This window comes from Phoxinus phoxinus (assembly GCF_949152265.1).
Source record: "Phoxinus phoxinus genome assembly, chromosome: 14".
Taxonomy (NCBI): Eukaryota; Metazoa; Chordata; class Actinopteri; order Cypriniformes; family Leuciscidae; genus Phoxinus; species Phoxinus phoxinus.
Genome location: NC_136889.1, coordinates 24684016 through 24707128, shown reverse-complemented (window position 1 = coordinate 24707128; position 23113 = coordinate 24684016). Strand labels below are relative to the sequence as shown.

Sequence of the window (23113 nt, the reverse complement as noted above, 5' to 3'; positions counted from 1 at the left end):
GTTGATTATATATTTATCATTCTATTTTACCTGCATATATACATTCACATAAAACAATACTACTAGTATATCTCTGCTGAGTGATTTATATAGTCATACAATTTAAACTGTTATAGCACAGTTTTCTCTTTATAAAGTTGGATATATATTATCTGTAAAATGTGCTATAAAGCATGAAGATATTAAGGAATTATATACGTTAATATCATGATTTTCCGTAAAGCTCCTTTGAATCAATGTGCATTGTGAAAAGTGCTTTACAAATAAATTTGACTTGATTTAAATGAATGAGAGAGGCAGAGTTCCGCTGTTAAACATCAATATGATTGATGGTGTGATTAATGTGTCTAATTCCATTGACAGTCCCGTCCTACACCTGTTGCTAGGCAGCTTTTGCATGTAGCCAGGCAATGGTTGCTATGTAGGCCCAGAGGGTGAAGTTTAAGTCATCAATTATATGTAGAAATCCAAGTGTTTTCCTGTTGAATAATTATCTTGTACACATGCTTTTTAAACTTTGAGTTTGACCTACAGATCAATGCATATATAGCACTCACTACTTATACACACACTCACACATAAAGAAATATGCATATCCACAAACATCAACAGTTCAGATTTCTTAAATACTACATGACATGGCTTATGTGTATGTATATAGGCTACACATATTATATATTTACAAACTTTTAGATGCGATTAATCGCTATTAAAGGGACAGTTAATCCAAAATTTTTAATTCTGTCATTATTTACATTATTTTTGGTACAAAAAAATTGGTAACATTTCTATCATTAATACTTATTTTATTAATACAATAAGTATTATTTTTTTTATTATTTTTTTTACTGCAAATCAACACAAATAATTGCAGACTGCTGTGCTGTATAAATACTCAGTACATATCAAATAATCTGTATCAGAAAAAGCAATAGTGACACATGGAAATAACACTGTTACTCACACTCATGTGTTGCAACATTGCTGTCGGATCCAATAGTGTGCACTGCATCATTTTTATTTTCAGTCTCTCTGAAAAGCCTGCTTCGAAATGTGTCTAGTTTAATAATGAATCTGCTGTAAAATGAAGCGAACAAACGAACAGTGTCTAACTGATGCGATCTGACTGGAACTTTGTCAAAATGAAGTTCATCCACACTTTCTTAATGTTAGGATCACATCCCAGCAAGCAATTTTGCGTTTAAAAGACGTCTAATAGCAGTCTAACAGTCGTTTAATAGCTAAATCGTGACTACAGATTGACCATGACATGAAATTACACTTACATCTTGTAGATATTATTGACATTGGTAACATGATGGGATATCAACCATCTCATGCGCTGCCTGGCCAAAAATTACAATGAATGAGTTTTGACTATAAGTGGGCTACAAATAGCATAGAATTTAAATAAAACTAATCACATTGTGATCACTGTTGACTTAGCTTACATGATGGAATGTAATTTATCTTGCAAGTTATTTTGGCAAAAACTACATATACCCAATTCAAGTTTTTTTTTTTGTCTAGAAGTGTGTTACTCATAGCCGGACTATATCGGGTCTGTAGAGACGTTGAAATGACGGCTATTGTTTGCTGGGATGGATGGCAATGCAAAGACTATTTTTTCACAACTTGGCACTTCAAACCGTCCTGTAATCCTCAAAGGCATCTCTGTCGTTTTGTTGCTGGAGTAATCCTGTATCTGCGTCTGTCTATTTACTACATGACATGCATGAATCGGTGGGCGGGGCTAAAGAGGCAAAGATGTAGAAATAGGCATTGATCTTCTGCAGAAGTAGTCTTTCATCGCACTATGACGTAATAATGTGACAAAATCCGAAACTAGAAGTTTTATATGATCTTAAATCTGAAGGCTTCTGTGTGCCGAGTTCTTCTCACCCTCACTGAGTGTTAATGAGTGAGAGCTGATAAATGACCATCCATATCCTACTGAGATAGCATGAGCTACTACATCTGTTTCTTGTCTCTCGTTCTCTCTCTCTTTCATTACAAGCAGTTGAGAGGAGGATGTGGGTGATGCATATGAGGCCGACTCACTTCAGTCTCCTGTGAGACTAGACACGCGCCACTGGTCCATTGTCCTTAGATGGTGATTAGAACAGGACCAGCCCTGAAACTGCTGCACATATCTAATCCCCATCATGTAGACGCAAACTCAACGTGGAGCGTTTTTAAATGTGAAGTGTATCATTTTGTAATGTTTAAAGGGATAGTTCACTTCAAAATGAAAATTCTGTCATCATATACTCACCCTCAAGTTCTTCAAAATATCTTCCTTTTGTGTTCAGCAGAAGAAAGAAATTCACACAGGTTTGAAACAACTTGAGGGTGAGTATATGCTGACAGAATTTTCATTTTGAAGTGAACTATCCCTTTAAATACTTTAATATCTGTTATGTTAATATCTGTTATGAAAAGTGTTTGTCGGTTGATTTCCCACAAAAGTGTATTTCTGAGGCGCTATCAACATTTATTTTTTGTTTGATCATCATGAGTTGTCCCACACAGCAAACTGGTGTGGAACTCTTTTTGACTAATGAGAGATTAGCATAGAATTTGCTTAAAAAAACCATATTGTTTTTCTTTGTCTGTGTTTGTTGTTTGATGTAGATCACGTCAGTTATGTTATCCTAGATTAAATATTTCCTACAGTACATCTAAACATTAACTCTATAAACAGTTATTCGACTGTTATGTAAATATGACTGCATTGTAATCCACATGGACTCAGGTTACCTGCAGTAGCTAAACTATACAAAATTAGATTAACATTCTGCTATTATATTAGATTGGCCCTTGACCCTTTTTTGAGCACCATCATTTAAGAGCATTTACTAAAAATACAGAAGTCATCAGATTTCCACGAATTTGAACTCTGCTCACCTTAAGATGGATTTTTAGCATTATATCTTCTATTAATCCTTAAATGCTTTTCAGTCAAAGAGGGAAATATCATTATAGATCACACTTTCACTTTACATAATGAGTTTGTTATCAAACACCAATCTTCTATCTCATCTATGCCACTTTATTCATTCTTAAAGTGAACTTCTGGCTGTACTGTATGGTGATTAGATTTACACTTTTTAGTCTCAAGCGATATGTCAGTAAATATGTTAATGTTTAGTATACTTAGTATGAAATAATAGTCTTTTAAATACATTTTGGTATAGGTTTTTTTCACTATCACTGCATAGGGGATTTTATAGGGGATCACTGCAGTTTTTAAGAGAAATCAATAGTGTTGACATGAATTTACACATGGTTTGTCTTAAAGCATATTAAAAAACACCATGTAGACATATAAACAACATTAAATATTAGATTTTTACTCAAGGGGGACTTTAAATATAATTTTAACTGACTTCACTTATTATTATCATGATCAAATATTGTATTTTTCTTGAATATCTTGCAGCTCTAGCAAAGACCCTAAAAACGTTCAGTTGTAAATGATTTACAGGGGAAGTGTGCACTTGCTGTGAGACATAAACTGTTTTTTTAAATAATACATCTGTCTTCCATTGGTCAGGTAAACAAATTGTCATTGGTTGAGGCAATGTTGCTGAATCAGGCTAGTCGGGATGCTAGACCAAATGGCCCATGTTCTCCCAAAGTCACATGCCTCCTCCTCGCTATGTTTGGCTTGTCAATGCAGTAATGTCTATCATGTCTATCATGTTCTCTTGATCAATATGATAATTTTCCTGTCAATGCGATAATACTTATCTCGTGCTCACAACAGTTGCGCAATTCCGCCTAAATAGGTCTGTAACTGGTGTAAATGAATGGTTTAATGGGTTAAATGGATATTTTAATGTTCTGTCACATCTGTATCTAAATTAACTTGAAATTACTTGAATTGACAATCTCTTAGTGAGCTGGGTTTTAGTGAGCAATCAGCCGTTTTTTATGAATATTTGTTGACTAATGGTCTGAAAAGATTACTATTAATAATTATAATAGCTGAACAACTTTTTATTATTAACGAAAAACTAAAATTTTATTATGTTTATGGCATTGATATACTTCAAATTCGAAGAAATGAACTGGTGTGACATCATTTCAAACTTCAGATTTCAAAAGCAGGCCAAACCGAAGTCCGTGTGGAGTTTCTCAGAAAGAAAAAGCGAAAGAGTTTTTAAACTCCTGAAATTATGTGATTTAATTTGAATAAATAGCATGTTAATATAATTCTGCATAACATTCGTCATGTTTTGGATTGCCGATTGGAAGAGGATTGTTCTCTTGCACTTTCTCTTCTACGGTTGATAAAGGTTTTTTGCTATGCCCAGGGCTCGGTTTCTTTTTTGGCTGGCAAAAATAGCTTTAAAAAAACACACACACTCACAAAATGGCTTTATTAATAACAGGAGATGACTATCGGCTTGCCAGTTTGACACAACTTGCTTTGTCATTTTGTGACTCCAAGTCCAGCCTCTCTCCTTCTCTTTCTCTCAGGGCTGAGAAGTGTGACTGCAGCAGATGGATACATTGACATAAGGGAATACTCAGGAGTGATCACAGTTCTCATGCTCCACAGAGAGAATGAGAAGAAGAGAGAGAAAGAGTGAAGCTCCACCCCTGTGGCCTTGTTTCTTTTCCTAGTGAGAGCGTCTGACAACTCTCCAACATGGTGCCATTGTCACAGTCAATAACACACACACACACAGTTAATGGATTAGTTTACTCAAAAAATTTAACATTTTAAACTATTCCCTCACAACTGTTAGTGGCCGACAGAGTACCAATCCGTCTTCTGATTGGTTGAACAATAGCGTCTGTCATAGGGACAGATATGATATCTCATATCTCACATAGTTGAGAGTGATATCAGGTAGTCTAGAAAGAAATGCTTAAAGCTACTTAAGCTTTAGAAGAAACAAGCTAACTTCTCTGATTGCTTTTGTTTTTTTCTTATTAACTTTGCGTTAGTATAAATATGAACAAAAACGGCTAACATGGTCTTCTATATGTATACCCTCTCAAATGTATGTTTGTCATCATGATTAATTTATTCAGCAAACAAAAGTGTTTTAAAATAAGGAGGGTTATAAAGTGAATAGTATTCGACCGGTCATGTGATTTCTAAACGGTGACCCCTCCCCATGTACAATTAAACAGCATTTTCAAGGTTACTGATATGATTAGAGTCTTCATCCTAGGGCTGTGTAAGTGAGTGTCTCAGACATTGGTGGGCTTAAATTTGTAAGATACTGTATATTATATATAGGTATATACTGTATATATGTGAAAATTTTTACTACGATGGATGAATGAGTGCACATAAATGTTTACATTTTTTAACTTCTGTTTTGTGCATTTGTGTGTGTTTTGCAGCTGGAAGCTGCAAAAATGAGGAGCGTGTGTTTCGTGAACGCATGCGTCCCAGGAAGAGGCAGGGAGCTGTCCGGAGGAGAGTGCATCAAGTCAACGGGCACAAGTTCATGGCCACCTACCTGAGACAGCCCACCTACTGCTCACACTGCCGCGACTTCATCTGGTGAGTCCCACAGCAACCGTCAGCTGTGTGTGTAGTGCTGTTTGTACAGCTGCGTCTGTTGGCAAACCTGCGTCTGAGTTTTGACATAACCAGTGTACACTGTCCCTCCTCATGAGTCCGTTCACGGGTGGTTTCCCCTCAGAGGGCTGCGTTTCCATGGTAACTTTGGGAAAAGCCCCGAGGCTCAGAGTGACGGTGCTACAATACGTGTGTATTGAGTGTGTCTGGCATCCTCCACCACACTGCACAAGAGCACGACCGTGTCCCGCGGCCGCCTCTCTGGAGAACAGAAATAATATGGCTGTTTTAAAGATAAGGTGCAGACATGATGTGTGGGACTGAAACTGAAGGGAAGGGCAGCGAATAACAACACACACCCTTTGAATTCTATATATGTGAACAGTTATTTTCTCCTAAAGAGTCACCAGGATACAATTCCTGTTAGCAATTTTTCAACGTAGGAGGATATCTGTCCACACACTGTACATGCATTCCCTTTTGCATAATCATATTGCAAACCCTTTGCAGTATGGTCTTATTTGTTAACATTATTAGTTAATGCACCAAAGTCCCCCTGTGGTGAAAATCAAGTTTTTAATGTTGTTTATATGTCTATGTGGTGTTTTTAATATGCTTTAAGACAAACCATGTACACATTTTTAAGTTTGTAAGTTACAAACACTATTGCTGAGTATTTTCTCCTTTAAACTGCAGTGAACCAAAGAAGTCTCAAAAACGCGGTTTGAAATCGCTGGTGTTTCTGACGTCACAAACACATTATTAGCTGCTTGATAACAAGATAAAGCAAAAGGCTAATCATATTAATTACCGCTATGTGTCCGACGTTGTAAAGAGCGATACCTTTGTGCAGCGTTTCCCTCAGTAAATTGGCTGAGTGGATCTCTGAGCTGGCGGGAGTGGAGGCGGGGCTAATTTGCATATTAATGGCTCCGCGTATGATAAATGAAGGGTGTATTCAAGTTGCATTCAAGCTATTTTAAGGCATGAATATTTTTTTTATTCACAGGAAAAACCTTTTAAATATGTAATTTTGGTGATCGAATTTGAGTTTTAAGGGATACAATTATTGACTACAGGGGTAATTTAAGTAAGGAATAATTGGCGACAGGCTGTTGAATTATTCGAATGCACACCTAAGGTGGGAATGCGGCCACAACTCAATGCAGATTTTATAAAAATTCAACAAACTGTATTTATTTATTTATTTTATGAACTGTTTAATGCATACTAAAATACATGCTGTTGTGTTTAGTGTCACTGTTCAAGAAAAATAATAGCTGATCTTCTCTTCACAGGGGTGTATTAGGAAAGCAAGGGTATCAGTGCCAAGGTAGGTCAAATTCAGTTTTCTTAATATTTCTCCATATCACTGTTTCTGTTCGGGTATATCGGGTTGCTTGTTCATCGAAAATATTAGCAACAAAGTCTAAAGCAACTAAAGACATAGGAATAACTCAACCAAAATTTAAACTCTGTCATTGTTTACTTATCCACATACCGGTATATTGTATTTTCAGTGGAACACAAAAGATACATTTTTAAAAGAATGATGTGACAGCTCTTTTCCATACCACAACAGTTCAATATAAATACAGTCATCAAGAAAACAATGCAAGATAAATATCATCGGAGAAGTCAGTTTGACTCGAGCACTTTATTCAAAATTCCCCTTTTGTGTTCCACAGAATAAAACAACAAAATACATGGTGAACAAATAATAGGATAATTTGTATTTTTAGGTGAACTATTCCTTTAAGCAGTGACTAGCCCACAATCTGAAACGAAGGAAACTTCTGGCATGGACAGGAACCTCCTAAAAATATCATATCTATAATGTAGCTGAAAACATTCTTATCTGTGAGTTCACAGTAATACATCAGAAAAGTGAAGTAAAGCTAATTCCGTCTCTGTCCCTCAGTGTGCACCTGTGTGGTTCATAAACGCTGCCATGAGCTGATCATCACTAAATGTGCAGGTCTGAAGAAACAGGATGACACCACAGAGGAGGTGAGAGGAACCTGTAGAAAAATCACATGATGTCTCTTTAATATCTCTCATTTCAGATCTTTTCACCAGTGAGAGTAAAATAGAAACTTTTGCTAATAGATTTCCTGCTTTTCAGATGTTTATCCTGTGAAAAAAACATTACCCATAAATCTTTTCTTGAGCTTCAGAAGAGGTCTTAACAATGTGTCAAACTGTGATTCAGATTTGCAAAGATGCAATGTAAAAAAAAGACATTTCTCATAGAATTTATCCTAGAGTTATGCTATCTACACTTTAATTTCAAAGTACTATACTCTAGCCCAGGGGTTCTCAACTCTGGCCTCGAGGTCCACTTTCCTGCAGAGTTTAGATCAAACCTTGATCAAAATGCCTGCCTATGGCTGCGTCCCAAATCTAGTAGCTCTTGGTACTTATTTTGAATAAGTAATTACTTCACGACCGCTCAAATGTATGTCCTATATAGTATGAGTGTATTTAGTATGAATGTAATCCAGACTTACTACATTTGCCATGTTGTCATAAGTCATGCCAACGGACCGCTTGCTGTTTGTCTTATTATATGGCACACTTAACTGGAAACTTCAGGATTTTTGAAGTCGTCATCTTATTGGTTGAATTCTACTGGATGTCCGGGAGACGTATGTGTCATTTTTTTTTTACGGTGCGCCTGTAAACAAAGTCCCCTTGATGCCAAACCCCCTCATGGAAGAAGAAAGCCGTCTTGTTTACAACTGTGACAATCAGCGCTGATGAGAATCAAAAGTATGTGAAGTATGTAAAGTTCATGGCATAGACTCTTTGAAACACATGCAAGAGTTTTACACATCGGTCTGTAATTGTAGGGACATCAACGTTACATTTTCACGCACCTAACCATGACGTGGAAAAAAACTAACTGTGATTGGTCCTTGGCCTTGGCCAAAACTTCTGCAGCCAGTCTGAAGGTCTGGCTATTCGAGACTATGTTGTCATTATCTTGTGTCACTTCACTGCCATTCATAAATCCTCTCCTGTGGCCTCATGGGATGGTAAAGTGTCCATCGTATGCACATTTCAGAATCTCGCCGGAAGTAGTAGGTCAATAGGTGAATTCTGACATACTTCTTTTGTCACAATTTCGTTTTTCGCTTACTATACAGTTGAATTATGTGATTTCGGATGCAACCAACAACATTTTAAGTAATCTTTAAGACCTTTATAAGCTTGTTCAGGTGAGTTTTATTAGGGTTGGAGAAAAACTCGGCAGGAAAGTGGACCTGGAGGTCACTTTTTCCAGTTTAAGTCTATTTTTAGTCTACTTCATTTTAGGACACATCCATTATATCTCTTGAGATAAAGAGCAACACCTGAGATGTATAACTTTCCTCTGGAGTTAAATAATAAGGTCTACCATGTTTTTACTGTTAGCAATCAACATCACTGTGTATAGGCTTTATCAAATGGGTGTCACTACCCACAGCTATATTGGATGTAAGTAATAATACATTTAAAAAAACAAAGAGTTTTGCAGTTTTTCCTCTGTTAGAATGCTTGTGATGACTGCATAGGCATTTTTCTGATCCTCTATCGCCCCCTGCAGGTGGGATCTCAGCGCTTCAGCGTCAATATGCCTCATAAGTTCCGCATTCACAACTACAAAGTCCTCACGTTCTGTGACCACTGCGGTTCATTACTGTGGGGTCTGCTCCGGCAAGGGCTGCAGTGCAAAGGTGAGAGCGGCATTCTGGGAAATATAGATACAGGGTACCCACAGTCATGGAAAAGCTGCCACTTTTTCAGGGATTTTTCAATTATTTTGTCATGTGGTGAATGCACTTTTTTTTCTCTCTCTCTGTTCTGTTATTAAATATATTAATTCAAGATTGATAATCCCTATACAAATATATTTACTTTTCTTTTTCAGTATAATGTTGGGTTGTTTCATCCCATGTTTGAATACAATTTTTTTTTTTTTTTTTATAAAAAAATTTAAACCAATAGTTGGCTTCGTCCATATTTGGTTGAAAAAAATATATAGGCTATATATACATACTCTAAAAAATGTATGATGACATGTATGAAAGAGAGCATACGATACGATAAAACGATAATAACCCTGCTATATCCCCAAATCTTCCAAGATTCAAACATTCATTGAAATACAGTTTAAGTTCTCATGCCGTCTCCCTTCATTTCTCCGTCCTCAGTTTGTAAGATGAATGTGCACAAGCGTTGTGAAAGTAATGTAGCTCCTATCTGTGGGGTGGACGCCAGGGGCATCGCCAAGGTGTTGTCCGACCTCGGAGTCACTCCAGATAAACTCTCCGGCAGCGTCCAGAGGAGAAAAAAGGTAAGCGGCCTACAACCATCAGGAATTATTTGTTCACACTAGAGAAGTGCGCATGTAGAACTGAAAGGTCAAAAGCCTCCTTCTCCTCCATGCAGCTGTAGATGATAGTACATACTGGTCTTTATAGCGAGCACTTGATCAGGCCTCCTGAAACATAATGATGATTGAACGATGATTTGTTCTTGTTTTTCCACACAGATCTCTCAGGGTCCAGATCCACAACCCTTACCCATATCCCCACTGTTAGAAGAGGACCGATCCAAATCTGCACCTACGTCACCATGTGACCAGGGTAAACGAATCAAGCTAAATATAAAGCTCTGCAGATGCTTCCTGGATTCAATACATTATTTTGTTATATTCAGTACAACAGATCACCACATAAAACAAGTTTAACTTGTCCTTAAGTTTGTAATTGACTTAAAATGGAAGTCTTATGGGGCCATTGTACCACAATGTGAAGCTTGTATTTTGCCATGTTTTCATGGCTTTGTTCGACAAACAAACAAAAGTCATCAATGAAATCAATTGGCTAATAGTCTAAAAGGACTGTATTTAATTTAAAAGCTACAACTTCTATGATGCAGTACAGTTATAGTGGTTTATTGTCATTTTAAAGCTTGACAGCGCTTGATAGCCCGTGCTTTATGTCATTTATACCTGATATCCATCACATGACTATATAACTACATGCACAGGCAAATACTGTATGCTGATTTGGCGCAATTTAAAAAAAAAAAAGATCAATGTTGAAAACAGTTGTGCGGAATTTTTGCGTGATACATATTTTTCTGGATTCTTTGATGAAAAGAAAGTGTAAAAGAACATAATCATTTGAAACAGAAATATTTCTAAAATTATAAATGTCTTTACTGTAACTTTAGATCAATTCAGTGCACCCTTGCTGAATAAAACTATTAATTTATTTCAAAATAAAACAAATCTTTAAAACATGCGTGAAACTGTAGATCCGATGCTGTATTTTACCCGTAGACTTCTATTGTACGTGGATTACAGTTAACATGTTTTTTTTGTTTGTTTTTATGTGACAGACTCGATATGGGGTCAGATAGCATGTGACGTGATTTGGCTTTGGTTTGTGATCTGCAGATATAAAGGACCTGGAGAACATCAGGAAGGCACATTCGTTTGACCATCGAGGTGAAGAGTCCGAGGGAGAGTCCGAGGAGACGGGGGAGGCGAGAGAGAACGGAGAGGTGAAGACCGTCCAGACCAAAAGGATGATGCTGGACGACTTCTCCTTCATCAAAGTGCTCGGGAAAGGCAGCTTCGGCAAGGTGCGGATTACGTCTGGTAGTTTCGTCTGGTGTGTATTAAGGGCCCAGCAGTCTGAGCGCAGTGTTGTCTTTGTGCACAGGTGATGCTGGCTGAGTTAAGAGGCACTGATGAGGTTTTTGCGGTGAAAGTGTTGAAGAAAGACGTCATCCTGCAGGACGATGATGTGGACTGCACTATGACTGAGAAACGCATCCTAGCCCTGGCCAGAAAACACCCTTATCTTACCCAACTCTACTGCTGCTTTCAGACCAAGGTGAGAGCCAGGAGGGTTTCTGCTATACACTCAGTTTAGCCTCATTGCAAACTTTCAAATCATGAGCAAAATGGACAGTCAAGCACTAAATGGCAAAACATTCTCCTCATTCATAAGTTTTGCAGACTGCCACTAGATGGAGCTGTAATATTACATGCTGTCCAGTATTCAGAAAGCGGTTAGAGCTTGTACAGCGGTTTAGCTCTTTATCTGAAGGGGGCAAGGTCGTGGCTTGGGGAATAATTACAAAAACGGGTCAGTTCATCAAGAACTTGGGCACATTTTAGAAATTTGTGAGAAATATTTTAGAAATATTCAGGTTTTTCCAGCTGAAACTTAAAAGGCTTTTAATTCAAGTGAAAACCAGCCATAAAACACCAATAGCGTTTATACACTGAAATGAGAATTATACTTTAAATCAAAAGTGATCTGCTAAAATGATATGCTATAATTTTGAGCCTTGAAATGTAAATAAAATCTGAATAAATTAATACATATTTATTGACAAACTTCCATTTATTCTTGTTATTAGATGAACTGTGAAAAAAAAAACTTTTTTTTCCTTAAATTACTGGTATCTCTTTAATGAACTAAAAAGAGCAAATGCAAACAATAAGATCAAAATAATACATTTTATATAAAAGTATAAATAATAAAGCCCAAAACTTAAAAGCTTATTAATAATATGACCATGATTAAATTAAAATATGTGCATAATGAGAATATAATAGAAACATTGTCTTATTAAAAGTTGGACTATATTTCCTAAGATTTCATTTTTTTGGAAAGTGTTGGAAATACCACATAATATTTTAATTAAAAAGCCTGAAAAAATGTCAGAGAAATCCTGATCTTGAGATCCTCTATCCTGATCATAAATCCAGTTATGATCAGCTCTGACATATTTATTTGTGTGGTTATTGCTCTCTGTGAATGGTTTAAAATAACTGACAGTAAACTAAAAAGAAAATCAAATATACACAATAAGATCAAAATTAAATATTTAATATAATCAATAAAAAATGTCAAACGACATTAAATCAGACTATTTAAATATGAAAATATAGATAAACGTAATATAGCCAAAAACCAAAAAGCCATGACAACAAAAATAATAATAATAATAATTATTATTATTATTGTTATTATCTGGAAAAGTCGTTGTAGTTTCTATACTGCCATATCCAGTTATGATCAGTTCTGAAATATTTCTTTGTGTAGTTATTAGACTTTTGTGAATATGTTCTCTATGCAATGATGTTTACAAATCCTAATCCAATATCCAGTCATGGCAATTAAAAACGTGTGGAAACTTTTTTTTCCTGTAAAGCCTCTCAGTTTCAGTCAATGAAACATTATAGGTGGTAATGGGATTAGTTATTATCATGACTCGTCATAATGCTGATTATTAAAAACATGTGTTCTTATCCATTCCACAAACAGCCCAGCAGCAGATCACATACAAATACAGAAACACACACACACACACACACACACACACACACACACACACACACACACACACACACACACACACACACACACACACACACGCTCGGGTAAGGAACAGGTTGATCTGTTCGCCTGACACAGAAAGGCAGGCACCTGTTGGAAGGGAACATTTCTTTTATAGTCTATAATAAGCTCACATCAGATAAACCCTCCACATTAGGTCACCATTCTGATTCTCGTTCAGTCTCTCTCGGTCTGCTGGTGTGATAATTGTTTTAGATAGAGCCGACTGTTTAAGAACAGCAGCCGCGGCCAGTCCTAACCTCACATGAACATCATGTTTATTTTCCTCCACTAAAACCTGGAGTCAGCCATCATGACGGCATCCTCCACTCCTCTAATTTATTTACTTCTGCAGTTTCCCCAAACAAGCAAAAAGAACATTGTGTCCTTACTGTGAACACGAGTGGGAGGAGGTAAAGGGAAGGGGAGGGGGACGAGCGCGGGCGAGAAGGAAAAGGGCGAGTGTAGGATGAAAGAATGGTGGAGAACAAGATGACCTCTTAAAACGGAAAACTTATAGTCTTAAAAGACCATAACAGTGATGAGTTTTAACTGAAAGCGACATTAAAGAATAGTCGCCGTAATTTAATCACTTTCACTGAATTTTTAGTGTGAGAAGAGCAATGACAGGAAATGACAGGGAAATGGGATCGGGAAATGTCATGTGCTGGATTTAAACTTGCGTCGCCTGCTCTGTCAGGCATGTGTAGACCAGTGGCTCTCGGTGCCGGTCCTGGGGACCCGCCGCTCTGCATATTTTGTATGTCTTCCTTATTTAACACGCAGCTCATTAGGAAGAGCTCCATGAACTCAACTAAGGGCCGTTTACACGGCACCGGTTTCAACTTAAAATGGAAGATTTTGTATGCGTTTTGGTTGTTCATTTACACAACAACAGCGCTTTGGCGGCCTGAGAAAGCAAACTTTTGAAAATGGGTTTCAACGTGCACGTTTTTGAGAACGTTACCGTTACGTCTCTGTGTAAACTACAAAAACGCGAATATGTGAAAACGATGACGTCTTGTGCATGCGTATTATGTGTTCAGTCTATAGGCCCGTAGTTTTTCTTTACAAAGTGACATCGCCAACTATACTGGCCTGGCAGCATAAAACAGCGTTTTCAATAGTTAATCGCTAATGATGATTTCCAATGAACAAAATATTTATTAAAGCGATAGTTCACCCTAAAATGAAAATTCTGTCATTAATTACAAACCCGTAAGACTTTCGTTCATCTTCGGAATACAAATGAATGTCTTTTTGATGAAATCTGTGAGCTTTCTGTCCCTCGAAAGACAGCCACGCAACTACCACTTTGACGCTTCAAAAAGTTCATAAAGAGATCGTGAAATTAATCCATTTGAATTGAATGGTTTAGTCCAAATTTTCTGAAGAAACTCAATTGCTTTATATGATGAACAGATTGAATTTAGGCTTTTATTCACGTATACTGTACACATTTATCAACTCACACATATGTTGTGGTAAACGGAAGCTCAAGCATGTTCGCTTGATGTGCAAGAACCAATGAGGTTAATTCTTGTGTGTTACGCACCACGTTTGAGCTTCAGCAAGAACCAATGATGTTTATTCTTGTGTGTTACGCACCATGTTTGAGCTTCAGCAAGAACCAATGAGGTTAATTCTTGTGTGTTACGCACCATGTTTGAGCTTCAGCAAGAACCAATGAGGTTAATTCTTGTTTCGCAGGACGTTTGAGCTTCTGCTAGAACCAATGAGGTTTGTTCTCACCCGTCAAGAAGGTTCGGTTGAGCTTCTGTTTATTTTCGCTGATCAATGTTTAAATTAAATCTGTTTTATCTTATAAAGCGATAAAGTCTCTTCAAGAAAATTTGGATCAGAGCCCTCAAATCAAATAGATTACTTTTACGATCTCTTTATGAACTTTTTGAAACGTCTAAATGGTAGTTGTGTAGCTGTCAATGGAGAACAGAAATCTTGTGGTTCATCTTTAGAGTTTATTTTGTATCTGTTTTTTTTTCATGTCTGAGTTTCTTTGTTAATTAGTTCAGTTCGCCTCTGTCCTCTCCTGTTACCTGTTAAGTTGGTTGTTCTGTCCCTGATCTTGTTCCTGAGATTCTGTTTTGTGAAGATTTGAGTTGATTTCTAAATAAAGACTGCTGCACTTAGATCCTGTTTCATCTCGGCTGCAAGCAACGCTGACAGTCAGCTCTCTAATCGTGCTCGTGGTACTTTGATGTCATACGCAGACCGGTATACATGTTCTTTCATTCAAATGTTTGGGGTCAGTAAGATTGTTTACTGAGGAAATGAATGCTTTTCTTCAGCAAGGTAGCATTGAATTGACCAAAAGTTACAGTAAAGACTAAGAGCCCTATCTTGCACCCAGCGCAAATGACTTTGTATGCCGACGCATGTATCATAGGCGGTTCAGTGAAAAGAGGATTGTGTTCCGGCGCAAACGTTCCCAGGGGCTATTTTGCAGTTTGAGAAAACAATTCTGCCGTTATAATAGCAATCCGCAAGCGCGCCTGCTCTTAAAGGGAATGTGAGAGGACACTCTGATTGGTTTATTACACGTTACGCCCAAACCACACCTATGAATAATGAAGCTACTTCAGACCAACCCATTTTAGATTTGCGTCGGGCGCAAGAGTCCGATATCCGCCCACAAAGTTACTTGCGTTTCGCGTTTGATACATGCGTTTCAGATCGTTAAAATAGGGCCCATAATGTGACAAAAGTTTTCTTTTTCAAAAAAATGCTGTTCTTTTGAAATTTCTATTCATCAAAGTATCCTGCAATAAATGATCACAAAAACATTAAGCAGTACAACCGTTTTCAACATTTATAAGAAATGTTTCTTGAGCACCAAATCATTAGAATGATTTTTCTCATGTGACACTGAAGACTGGAGAAATGATGCTGAAAATTCAGCTTTGCTATCACAGGAATAAATTACATTTCACAATATGTTCAAATAGAAAACAGTTTGCAAAATGATTTAGCAAAATGAAGTCTCAGTCAAATATATCATGAATAATAATAATAAAAACATGCGTTAATAATAATAATAATAAACAAAGTGCGTTTTTGGTGCGAACCATACAGGAAATGTAGTGTTTAACCCATGCTTAGAAAATGTAATTATTGGCAGATGTATTTGTAATATTTTGAACAGAAGTTTGTTTTGGAGGGATTTGTTCTTGTGTTTATTTTGTACCAGAAGAAGGTGATTGCCATAAGCCTTACATAATGTGCTTCTGATGCTTATCAGACCTGATGTGTATTCCATATGCTGTTTGTTTTCTTTTCAACACTCCCTCACTCCCTCCCTCTCACACACACACACACACACACACACACACACACACACACACACACACGCTCATTGACCAATATTCTGTTACACTTTTTTGCTACATATAATGACTAATGCATCTGACATCTATGTTAAAAAAAAATATGAAGAAAATTTTTGGTCAGAAGTTTACATTTATAGGCCTAATGATTGCAGATTTAGTAAAGATCCACAGATGTCTTTTTGGACAAAGATTACACACTTGTGTTCTCCAGCATTTTGCATTTAATCAGATCTTAAACTGAATGCAGGTGTGTGTTCCCTTCTTTTTTTTCTTTCTTTTTTCCCTTGTTTTCTCTCATCAGCTCTTTGTTGCCTCACACGTAGCATGGCAGGCTGACCTCTTGTTGACATGTTCAGTTTCTCGCTCCATTTCGTGTTCCCTCAATGCCTAATTTGCCATCAGGCACTGCTGAGGACGCCTTTGCCCGAGCTTGCTTTGCTCCTCAGCACCAGTAGAGCCGAAGTCCTGCGTTAATCTCCACTTATGTAACCCTCTGATAGACTTTCTTCATAGAATACCCATCACTTCCAATGCACAATATAATTGTTTGATATTTATATTGAACAAAGAAAGAGACTGCAATAAAATGGAGCTAGTAAGGCAAGGCAAGATTATTTCTATAGCATATTTAATTCACAGTGATTTACATTGGCATTATACACTACCGTTCAAACGTTTAGGCTGGGTAAGATTTTTTAAAATACTTTTTTGAAAGACGTCTCTTATGTCCCTCAATGCTGCATTTATTTGATCAAAGATACAATGAAAACAGTAATATTATGGAATATTATTACAATTTAAATAAAAATACAGTTTTATATTTTTTCTTATGTGATGGCAAAGCTGAATTTTCAGCATCTTCAGTGTCACGTGATCTTTCAGAAATTATTTTAATATGCTGATTTGATGCTCAAGAAACATTCCCTTATTATCAATGTTAGCAATAGTTATTTTTTGTGGAAACTGATAAAAAAAAACTGGATTCTTTGATGAATAGATGGTTCAAATGAACGGCATTTATTGGAAATAGAATCAATTAATATGAGCTCATTAGATTGCATGCATTTATAAATGAATTGGAAAATGGATTTTAAAAGTTTTATATGGAGTCAACTTAAAATAATATAAAAATAAGAAAAGAATAAATGAACAAATTAAATAAATAAATGTTTCCTGTAGTAGTAGATTCAAATAAGTTCTAAAGAGATAAAAGGACACAAATTGAAATTCAATCAAATTAAATAACTCAATTAAAGCTAGTAAGAAAGGTATTTACAATAACGAATAAAGCTACATTTTAAGTGTTCAAGAGATGCTAAAACTACCAACATTACTGTTCCAACTATGAAGTCTAGACTACTTATACTTATTTTTTATTTTTTTTAGTTTATATAAGTATGTGGCTTTCCCCGTTCAAAACACATTATGTAGTATGAATGTTTCTGAAACATTAAAGGTTCTCAACACCAAAGGTCATGGCTTTAATTCCCAGAGAACAGACATACTAAAAATGCATATCATGAATGCAAGCCTCTTTTTGGGGGATAAAATTGGCAGCCGAATGTATAAAGGTTAATATTAATATTCCAGAGGAATGCCTTATTTGTAAAGTGAAGGCATGACATGAGCAGAAATGTTGTTCCTAAAATGTGCACTCTAATGAACCTGAGTTTTATCATGATTTTCAGACCGCAATCAGCCTCAGGATCACAGTACAGCTCTTACCCCCGTAATTACAGCTAAGCAATGTAAATAACATTATACAACCAGCTAAAGCGCATATGGAAACTTATAGAGCTGAACCACTTCAGGCAGTGAGCGAGGAGTTATATTATTGTTTATAAATCAATTCTTTGTTTTTGGAGGATGTTCTCAAAGTTTTTTTTTATGATCACTTCCAATTTGGTCAGTTCATACTCCCCCACTAAAGTTCTTAACCAAGGTCGTGGAATGAAATGTCTTGCTCTCTTTGGCTCATCTCGGCTGTTGGACAGCAGGTTGGAGCGCTCCCAGATGTCTTGGCCTGGCTCCCTCACATTTATGTTCTGCAGTCGCTCCATTAATCGCAGTCAGATTGCGGCTGCTCACTTTGTGACGTCTGTGTAGGCAGCCGTACATGTCTCTCCTTCAACTGAAGAAGACAGAACACACACAGTCCGCACATATCAACGCATGTTTTCATTTAAAAGTCCTTAATTCATGATTTAAAAGTGAGAAGTTAACTATGTTAACGGATCGAATCCAGCATGTTTGCTTTTCTGCAACCCTTAACAAAAATACTCATGAGTGATATATGGATTTTGGACATTTTATCTCTTTTTCTGTCTCATAGAAGGAGGAATTTATTCCTGGCGAATCGAATTTGGTGTGCTAATGCAGCTTGTTCTCACAAGCAAAAAAACTAAGATTTTTATTTTATTTATTTAACTGAATTCCTACAAGATGACTTATATCATGTGGATTGAGATCCATCTTTGTTACTTGTCATTAGGGGCTTTACAGACTGAAGAAAGAAGAGAGGTAGTTTGCAGTGAATGTGATTGTATCTGACGGCAAATTGTTTACATTGCAAGTTGCAGTTGAGTATTACTCAATAATGAGAATACTCAAGAGAATACAGGAAATATATCGCAACAAGTATCATTAATGTAAAATACTAAATCAACTATTCGAATAATTGAATAATTAATGGCAGACAAAGATGGCAGAATAACACCCACCCCCCAAAAAAATATTGTACATCAATTATTTGTGATACTTTTTTCAATTAAATATTCAATATACAATTCAATAAATACTTATATATTCAATAAATACTGTACTTATATAATAGTTTTTTTTTTTGCTAAGTCCAACAGCCAGTGGAGGAACATTGATCCTGTCCGAAACAAAGCAGGGCACCATAACAGGAAAAAGACATTTCCCCGAGCCTGTATGTCAAGAACAGGGAGCATTTTACCTCCTATACTGTGGATTAAAGTTTGTAATGTCTACGTGCAACTACTTACATATTCATTATTTGCATTGTGTAATGTCTCCAGACAGTTGGAAGATGGATGGCTGAAGTTTCAGTGAATTCTTTAGTTTGTTCTTATAAAAAAAACATAAAAAACATGCCTTGCTCATGTTTAGCAACATTTACTGCAGACTAAGAGTATAAATATCCCGTTGTTGTCATATTTGTGTAGTGTCAGGTTGCATCCATGTAAGGAAACCAGAAAACCTGTATAGCATTGACTTACACGCTAAGCCCTGTTTACCCAGCGTCTGTGTTTTTTCAGCGCTCTGCTACACTGAGCTGAATAAACTTTTCTCTGTAGAAACATTCCTCACAAAAATGTGTTCTCAAACACAGTGTTTTATCGGAAACATAGTGGCATGCTCGAACCTGAAAAAGCATCCGAACGGGCCATTTAAGAACATTATGATGGACAGAGCGACAGGGTTTCTGCATATGTGCTGTGTTAAGAGGCTTATATGTGTGTTGTTCTGGGAGAGAAATTCACACTGTAATGACAAGCATCATCAAGTGAAGAGCGACAGCTTCTTGGCCAGAGGAGTGTGTTAAGAGTCACTGGTAATTTACTACTTCACACGAGATCACTGAGTGTGTTGTACAGTATAATGCCAAATGTGTGTGTTATATTTCTGGCAATCGCTGCAATATTTATTGAGACTCATAAATATTGCCAGCTGTGAATGATGGAGATATTGATCCAATCTGAAGGCCAATATTTCCCCCTGTAGTTGATTTTCAGGTGTTGATACGGGGTTCCATTTTTATTTGGAATATAAATACTTCTATTGAATACATTTTTTTATTAGGGCCCAAGCCTTGAAAAGGCGAAGGCCCTATTGTTTTCCTTCGGATTATTCTTCATTATTATTATATTACTACCTTTTGGGCACTTTTGGGGGCCTTTGATGCATACACCCCCTGGAACGCGGTCCGAAAACTTGGTCCATAAATCAAACACGCTTGCGTGTAATAATATGAAACTCGGTACACTTATAGATCTCATCGGTTCATATATCCTTCGTGCTCTGACTTTTTACCCCAGCCCAACAGGAAGTCGGCTATTTGCCGTAGTTTAAAAAACACATGCAATGGAATTTAAAATACTCCTCCTAGACGATTCAACCAATCACCACGAAACTCGGTGTGCATGAAGTCAAGACATGGAGGATGATAAATTGCGAGGGGATTTTTGATATCTCGAACGGTTTGGCCGTGGCGAGGAAACGAATTTATGGCGAATATTGGAAACAGGAAGTGTGTTATAACATCCTCATACATTAATTGATCTTGATGAAACTTGATGAAGCAGTGTGTTCGTTGTAAGAGGCCGATCGCATGGATGTGACTATTGTGAGTCAAAGTTATAGCGCCACCAACTGGCAGCAGGAAGTGTGTCACTTTCAAAATGCTTTGAATTCACCCTCTTATTTTTACCCGATTTGCTTCAAACTTTATGTGTATAATGTAAACACACGGCAGATGTAGACCTGTGAAAGAATTATTGATATCTTAAATACTGTTGCCATGGCAACGCTTTAAACTTTTATATTCTTTTTGGGTGCATTTGAGGCTCTTAACATGCTTCAAATTGCATGAAACTCAACATGCATATCAGATTTATTAGGTACTAGGCATGTGTGAAGTTTCAGAAACGGGCGTGGTAAGGGGCTCAGTAGCGCCACCTTTAGTCAAAAATGGGGTATTAGTTTTACCTACAGTAACAAAAATCGGTATTTATATTTATCTCCCCGAGCCGGACAACTTTCTAATTTACAGTCATTAGCTCCGACCAACAGGAAGTCAGATATTTTGGTTTGAATGTGATTTGATGGGAATTTTGCCAGTCTCTCTCAGTGTCTGTGTGTGTGAGAGAGGAGGGGGGCTTTATTTTAACCCTTTCTCTGCTGTGTGGGACTTCTCGGGAACTTTTGGGGCCCTTAACGTGCTCGAAAACTCTTGAAACTTTGCACACAGGTCAGAACCTGCGACCATCAGGGCTGGGCTGAAGCTGGTACCCGGGCGTGGCAGGGGAGCTCAACAGCGCCCCCTTGAACGTGGTCCGAAAAACTTGGTCCATATATCAAACACGTTTGCATGTAATAATATGAAACTCGGTACACATATAGATTTAATCGGGCCGAACAACTTTCGTGCTCTAAGTTTTACGCCAGTCCAACAGGAAGTCGGCTATCATGGGCTGTATGAAAATGCATGCCCCTGGAATTTGATATACTCCTCCAAGAAAAATTATCCTATCGCCACCAAACTCGGTCAGCATGAAGTCAAGACATTGAGGACGCTAAATTGCGGACGGATTTTTGATATCTCGAATGGTTTGGCTGTGGCGAGGAAACGAAGTTATGGCGAGAAAAGAAAAACACAATGTGTTATAACGTCTTCATACATTTATTGATCTTGATGAAACTTCAGCAGTGTGTTTGTTGTAAGAGGGCGATCACATGGATGTGACTATTGTGAGTCAAAGTTATAGCGCCACCAACTGGCAGCAGGAAGTGTGTTACTTTCAAGATACTTTTGACTAAAGTGGGTGGGTTATTTTTACCTACAGTCACAAAACTCGGTCTGTATATTGTGCTTATCGATCCGGACAACTTTCTCATTTACAGTCATAAGCTCCGACCAACAGGAAGTCAGATATTTTGGTTTGAATGTGGTTTTGTCTCTCTCTGACAGAGTTCCCCCTGCCATTCTCTGTGTGTGTGTGTGTGTGTGTGTGTGTGTGTGTGTGCGTGTGTGTGGGGGGAGGGAGGGAGGGAGGGCACACACACAGACAGCCCCCCCCCCCTTTTCTGTGTGTGTTTGGAGGGGAGCAGAAAGACTCACACTGATGCAAGCTCTAAAGCAGACTTCTTCTCGACAGTCAAAGCGGGGTTACGTTATTGCCCGTCGTGCACAGGAACCCGAAAGGCAACGGGGTGGCGGCTTTTTATATATATATATATATATATATATATATATATATATAAATATAAATAAATATAGCTGCAAGCAGCGATGGAGGGCCCAAGCCGGTGGCAGCGCCAGCCCGGTGCCTTTAGTGTAACTAAAGGCACCAGGGTGGCGGTGCCACCGGCTTGGGCCCGTAATCGCTGCTTGCAGCTATATTTATTTATATTTATATTTTTTATTTGACCTTTTCTTTAGCATGTAATATATCTGTTTATGCATGTAAACAATCTAAAAAGAAAAAAATAATAATATTACCTACACATTCAACAGCTTTCACATTTGAGACTAAATTTACAGAGTAAACACAGTTTAAAAGTTTGGTATCAGTCATTTTCCTGACTGAAATGAACACTTCTATTCAGTAAAGATGCATTAAATTGAACAAAAGTGACAGTACGGCATTTATATAACAATTGTAAATTATAAATTGTTTTCTTTTTGCACTTTTTATTCCTCAAAGAATCCTGAAAAAAGTATCACTGTTTCCACAAAAATAGGCATATTACTGTTTTAAACATTGATAATATTAAGAAATGTTTCCGTGAGCACCAAATCGGCATATTACCGTAGAATGATTTTTAAATGATCATGTGATACTGAAGAAAATATTTTAATTAATTATTTTAAATTGTAAATTTGTATTTTATTTTAATAATTATTTTTATTCCACAATATCACTGTTTTTATTGTATTTTTGATCAAATAAACAGATAAAATGGATATCCTAATGGGGTTTTTTTTCTATTTCTCTTGGACATTTTTGTCACTTTCAGTGGCGGTTTTATTCCTATCAATTCTGATCCTAAAACTACTATAGCCTAACTAA

The 23113-nt window shown here is 37.0% G+C and overlaps 1 protein-coding gene across 1 annotated transcript in view; it reads left to right on the top strand.

The window, feature by feature from the left end:
- Positions 1–23113, top strand: part of prkceb (protein kinase C, epsilon b) — a 104271-nt gene that overhangs the window by 46617 nt on the left and 34541 nt on the right. Inside the window, exons 3-10 of the mRNA XM_079635718.1 lie at positions 5365–5527; positions 6844–6878; positions 7467–7555; positions 9135–9264; positions 9742–9884; positions 10083–10176; positions 10995–11182; positions 11263–11436. Coding sequence (XP_079491844.1) covers positions 5365–5527; positions 6844–6878; positions 7467–7555; positions 9135–9264; positions 9742–9884; positions 10083–10176; positions 10995–11182; positions 11263–11436 — 1016 coding nt within the window. The remainder of the gene's footprint in view (positions 1–5364; positions 5528–6843; positions 6879–7466; positions 7556–9134; positions 9265–9741; positions 9885–10082; positions 10177–10994; positions 11183–11262; positions 11437–23113) is intronic.